General features: G+C 45.1%; 1 protein-coding gene across 1 annotated transcript in view; it reads right to left on the reverse strand.

The window, feature by feature from the left end:
- Positions 1 to 1,765, reverse strand: part of LOC310643926 (opioid-binding protein/cell adhesion molecule homolog) — a gene marked incomplete at its 5' end in the record, with an annotated part of 549,587 nt that extends 547,822 nt beyond the window's left edge. Inside the window, one exon of the mRNA XM_083368625.1 lies at positions 1,705 to 1,765. Coding sequence (XP_083224751.1) covers positions 1,705 to 1,765 — 61 coding nt within the window. The remainder of the gene's footprint in view (positions 1 to 1,704) is intronic.
- Positions 1,766 to 6,371: the final 4,606 nt, after the last annotated feature.

Raw genomic sequence — 6,371 nt, forward strand, 5'->3', positions numbered from 1 at the left:
CTGCAGAGAAAGTTTCTCTTTTCATTTAACTCTCATCTGCTTTTATACAGATCGGTCCTCTTCTCCTTACACACTCTGGTGGAAACCGTAACACATGCAGATGGCACCTTTTTCATGGTCCAAATTCCATGTCATACGTTGCTTCGAGAGCCAGAAACAGTGAGGTCCGCTTTGGCACTGAGAAGCCCATATGGCGCTGCTGAGACCACTGAGAATGTGTTTTTGCTTCTCTCTCCAAAATGCAGTGGATATTCAGTTTCATATGGCCAAGGTAAAGAAAAGGGGGAAAGGGCCAGTCTATTCCAGTGGCGTAGCGTGGGTTGTCAGCACCTGGGGCAAGGCAAGTAATTTGCACCCCCTAACCCGTGGATTTTAGCACTGGAGTCTCTTCCACTAGATTAGTTAAAGAAACCCTTACCCCCTAAGCACATGTATTGTTTGTTATGAAAATACTGATGTAATTAAAGTAAAATGCATCTAATGCGCCCCCCCAGATGTTGCGGCCGGTGCGGCCAGCCCCCCCTGCACCCCCCCACGCTATGCCACTGGTCTATTCAAGTTCCATGTCTCGGTTCCAAAGTCCTGGACAGGCAACCCTTCAAATCCCCCACCTCTTAGCAAAAACCAAAATGCAAACCCTTCCTTTGGTTCAACCTTTTGGCTCACCAACCACTGCTCCCTCACTACAGCTCCCCCCCACACACACACACACACTCCTCACCCCACTCGTTTTATATTGGGACAGATGTACCGATGTGTATTCAGCTCTGCACACTGCCTGCCTGTCTGTGGAAACTCCTCAAGACAGCCAGTTAGAGACGGGTTGACAATATACCGATTCAGAGCAGACTTTGCAGCAAAAACGGCTCCCCAGAAATGGAACAGAGAGAGGAAGGAGGACTGTCTTAAGGGTAAGGAAACTCAAAACACCCTAGTCTGGATTTGGAGACTGCAGCAATCTGAATCCCAGACAGGTTTCAACCCTTAGTCCATCCATTCTGGACTAGTTTGGGGATGGGCAAGTTGGATACCAACCCCACCCCCACCCACCCCACAAACACACTCCCCTTCTGCTGTCATCACTGCATCAAAGCCAAGTGTTTGGACATCCCTTGAGGAAGGAGCCTTGTGTTCTTTAATATAGGGGAGCAAGAGAAGAAAATATGGGAGGGGGGAGGTCTGAACTTAGAGAACAGGCTAGGGAAAATGGTGTTGAGACAGGAGGGGAGAAGGGAGAGAGTAGAGGTGGGATGGGGAGGGACTTCTCCCCCCAACCCTCTCTTTGCACACCCACACATCCGTGTGTGACTGGAAAGCCAAAAATCCAAGACGGAGCGCCTTCTCTCCTCGGCGCTGCCTAGGAGCAGCTGGGACTGTCCAAAGCCACCAGGGTGAGGGTCCTCCTCCTCCACCACCACCCCCTCCTCAAAGCAGAACCTCTGCAGAAGAAAACATCTGTCTTGAAAACCAGGGCAGAGCCGCCAGAACCGGTCGTCTCTCTGCGGGTGATGCCTTTCTCTTTCTCCACCCCCCCCCCGCTCCCCAATTTAGTTGTCATCACGCAACACATCTGGGCGAGAGCCTCAAGTCCAGACCCTCCGCCAGCCTAACGCGTTTCCTTTCGCATCACTCCTGGCTGGAATCAGGTTTGCCCATCCCCTGGAGAGGTCCACGGGTGGAGGCTCCCCGCTCTGCGTGACATACCTGGAAGGAAGAGCAGGGCAGTGGTAGCCGTGAAGACGATCCAGCAGACAGGCTGATACATCTTTGGGGAGTGGGGGGGAGGGAGGGTGCCGAGCTGCAGTTGTCTGGAGCTGCCGGGCTTCGCTGCTTTCCTCCGTGCTGAATTCTGAGTAGGTTTAAATCCAAGGTTTGCAGAGGGAGGGAGAGTGAGCGAGTTAGTGAGCTAGAAGGAGCGAAAGAGAGGGATGGGGACAGGCAATGTCTCCGCTTTTCCTCCCCCCTCCCCTCTCTTTCCCCCCTCTCCCTCTCTTTCCACCCTGCACATAACACACTAGCTGGAGAAACCTTAGCCCGGGCATCGCCAGGCTGTGCAAGGGAAGCTGAGTAGACCTCCTACCAGGCACTCATTGGCTCCAATCTCCTGAGTGACACCCTAGTTGTTGGAAGGTTTTGGACACCACTGAAAGTTCAACTCAAGGCAGCCAACTGCTCCTTTGATGGCCTCTGGGGTGCTCTTCTCTCTCTTGCCAAAATCCTACACCACCACCACCCCAAGCAGAGCTTCCCAAAGAAGTGACAGAAGGGGAGAAGAGGATGGGTGAGGAAGACCAGATCTGTGGCAGGATGGGGAATGAGGCAAGAGGAAGGAAGGAAGGAAGGAAGGAAGGAAGGAAGGAAGGAAGGAAGGAAGGAAGGAAGGAAGGAAGGAAGGAAGGAAGGAAGGAGAGGGAGAGGGGAGAATGAATGGATAAAGGAAGGAAGGTAGGAAGGAAGGGGAGAGAGGAGGAAGAAGGAAGGAAGGAAGGAAGGAAGGAAGGAAGGAAGGAAGGAAGGAAGGAAGGAAGGAAGGAAGGAAGGAAGATGAGAGGAAGAAGGAAGGAAGAAAGAAGGAAGGAAGGAAGGAAGGAAGGAAGGAAGGAAGGAAGGAAGGAAGGAAGGAAGGAAGAGGGGTTATGCACTGGATGGTTGTTTCTGCTTGGTTTTTCTCTCTCTTTCTCCTCTCTCTCTCTCTCTCTGTCTCTCTGTCTCTGCCTCTCTCCCTCCCTCTCTGTCTTTCTTCTCTCATGCACATACTTTCAAACAGACAGAGAAAGGACTGGAGATGCTGCCTCCAGTTAGATATAACAGAAGAATGCAACTTGTTGGAAGTGCTAAGGCACAGCCAGGCATGTTTGGCTGCAGACTGTGTTCCAGTTCCTTGTTTATTGCTCCAGCTTTTCTTTGTGCCCCCAACAACACAATCATGATTATGTTTTGCATGAAGCCCTTCAAAACTAGGGGCGGGTAGACTCCATGGGAGAGAAAAGGATGCTTAAAGGTTCTACTGACAAGAAATGCATGCATCCCTTAGAAGGAACATGAAGATCCAGCAGCAACGCCAGACTGCTTTCCATGCCTTCATCTAGACCAGCGTTTTCCAACCTTAGGAACTTGAAGATGCGTGGACTTCAACTACCAGAATTCCCCAGCCAGCTATGCTGGCTGGGGAATTCTGGGAGTTGAAGTCCACGCATCTTCAAGTTCCTAAGGTTGGGAACCGCTGATCTAGACTCCCTTTTTCTCCACCTTCCTGTAAACAGAAACCTAGAACTGCATCGGGGGAGATCACATTGATTGCATTCCAGGTGATTCATTGTGATCTCATGCCTGGCCTGCCTGATCACACCAACAGTACAGTTTGGATCGTTTGGTGTTGTCTGTTCCTTTCCGCCAGGAAGACTCCATGCCATCCAGATAAAACTGGCGATGAAAATGGAATGAATGGATGGTTAAAAACATTGGACTGGATTATGCCAAATCTTCCAAAATAAGCTAAGTACAGTTTGTACCCTGATTGTTGAGGGAGACAAAATGGACTGGGTTTTGACAACCCAAAGGAGAAGAAAAGAATCCAAAGTCATTATCTTTATTTGTATAACTTTGTTCGTATTTAAAGACTTACTCCCCATTTTGTATAACGTGCTAAATCTGCTTATTATTAATCATGGTAAGAAGTAATGCATTGCATTAACCCAAGCTGTCTTGTGATCCAGTGTGTTGTGTGCCTCCACAATGTGGATCAGTTCACTAACCAAGTTCAATGCGCTGTTCAGAACATCTTTTGGGCTTACCATGCTGTGCAAAGGCAGCCACTGACTGCACAAGAGAATGCCTTGGGGAAATCCTGAAGGAGAAGAAAAAGGTTGGACCATCCAGTAGCATTCAGAGTAAATTGTCAAGCACCACACTAACAAGTTCTTTAAAATGCCCATCTGTGAATTTCCCCGTTGTGTAGATCTTCCATAGCTTCAGCTTTCGTTCAGATGTTATTTTGCCTACAACCCAAAATATACTGGCTTCGTTTGGGTTTCATAACTTACAAACCAGCTACCATGGTTTGAACATCTTGGTTGATGCCTTATCAGAATGCCTAACCCCAGCCTTCCCTAATCTATTCAGCAAATCATAGTTAAGGAAAAAATACAAATGGCACAATGTGTGAATCCAATCTCTAAATAGACCATCTTTTTCACATATGTGGGTATAAAACAGAATTTGACTATCTTATTATTATTATTTCTTTGCAGAGGTACTAAAAGACTTATAGAAAGTTAAGACAAACCGCTTGTGCTTATGGACCATTTTGTTTGCCATATTCAAAAAATATGGTTGATAACTATTTGTAAGAACTGAGTTCTATTTCTTTGCCTATATGAGGCATAATCTGGAGAGCACAATGGGTAAGTATTTAATGTGTTACAGATACTTCTAGATAATGCAGTCTTGAAATATTACCTTGTTACATTTCTATTGAGTGTTCATGCAACCTATGCTAATACAAAATCAATTATTAAAACAGGAAAGCAGACAAAACAGTAACCCCATTTGATTTCTGTTTGGCATAGATCCTTTGAGCCGGATGAAGATCTCACATGCTGTCTCCAAGTTTGCAAATGATCATCGTAATTTAGTTTTTGACAGGGAGAGGTATACTAGATCTCTCTACCCAATGCTCTTGATCCAAGTTAAGTTAATTGGCAAAAAGCTTCCTTGAAAAATGCAAGACTCACAATGGGCTGCATTGCAGAGGGACTTGAGCTGAGCCACAGGATGGAAAGAGAAAGCTCTCTTGAAATCAGATTTAGGAGTTAGCCCTACACAGAGCCCAGTGGCTCTAATTATGCGGTCCCTTTTGGGAGGGGGGAAAGTGATTATCATAATCATTTGAGGAGCTGCTGTGAAAAATCCATGTGATCTCTCACCCACAAAATCATTCAGATTCAAGAGGGGATTGAAATTGCCAACGGAGATGATGATGGATTGAGATGGAGATGGGATTCCACCTGGACGTTGCTGGGGGAGATCAATGATCTGGGACCACTTTGATCCAGTGAGCCACAAGGAAACAGATAGGGCTCCCTGGAGAGTGATTTGCAGTACTCCTAGTTGGATCCCTGTCCCTTGCAATTGGATAAGGCCTCCCATACAGTGATAAGGAGTTGGATTTATGGAGTGGCCAATGCTTCCCTGAATGACGAGGTGTTTTTGTTGCCTCTCGTTAACAGTATGTGGGAATGACCTTGGAAGACAGGATGACTAGATGCAACCAAGGAAGCAGTCAGATAAAAAGCTGCTTGGTCTGCAGCAGGAAGGTGGGAGGAAGAAGAAGCTGAGAAGAGACCCTCTCTAAGTTTTAGGTTGTAAAAGGGAATTATTATTATTATTATTATTATTATTATTATTATTATTATTATTATTGTTGTTGTTGTTGTTGTTGTTGTTGTTGTTGTTGTTGTTATTGTTGCTGTTGTTATAAAAATAGGAAAATCTTATGGAATTCCCTGCCACATGATCTGCTATAGCAGCCAAAAAAGCTCTATATAGAGTCAGATGCAGAGAACATATTGATCAACAATTTTACTGACAATAATTCAACGGTATGTCCACAGTCAAAGGTAGCGTATTGTTGAATCCATGAATCCATGAGGGTGCAGAAGGACAAGGTTGAAAGAATAAACTTTTGCCAAGTTTCCCAGTGGGATTTGTTAGCCATCCTCACCTCTCAAATCCCAGGAGATTTGGGGCTTTTATTTTGTTTTTCTGTCTGGAAAGAACTCCTACTAGATAGCAATCCTAAACAAAGAAGCAACTCCCTTTACGTGTTTTTAGAAGGCAGGAAGAGAGTTACGGGGATATATATGTATCTCTGTATATAGGAGAATGACAGCAGGGGATATTTCTTTTTGTCTGGAAGGAAAAGCTTCCAAAATGCATATTTAAATTGATAGTCAGCATCAGTTCTAAGTGGGCACATTATGGTCTACTGAATACATTTTAATACAAGAAGAGTGTTCTTTTTTTTTCCTTTCACTTTTTGCATGCCCAAACACACACACACACACACACACATACACACACACCAAACACACACACTGGCCAGATGAATATTTACTAGTGAAATCAATTAAGCTTTGGGGGGAAAAGATAGGCACTTAGATCTTCTTGAAAAGAAGAAGTTCCTTTTTTATGCTTGCCAGCCCAATAGAACATTGAGAAGAAATTATTATTATTATTATTATTATTATTATTATTATTATTATTATTATTATTATTATTATTGTTGTTGTTGTTGTTGTTGTTGTTGTTGTTGTTGTTGTTGTTGTTGTTGTTGTTAAAAAGCCCCCAAATAGGAAACAGAGCAGGATTAA

The sequence above is a fragment of the Vipera ursinii genome (assembly GCF_947247035.1).
Source record: "Vipera ursinii genome assembly, chromosome: 8".
In the NCBI taxonomy this organism is placed as follows: domain Eukaryota; kingdom Metazoa; phylum Chordata; class Lepidosauria; order Squamata; family Viperidae; genus Vipera; species Vipera ursinii.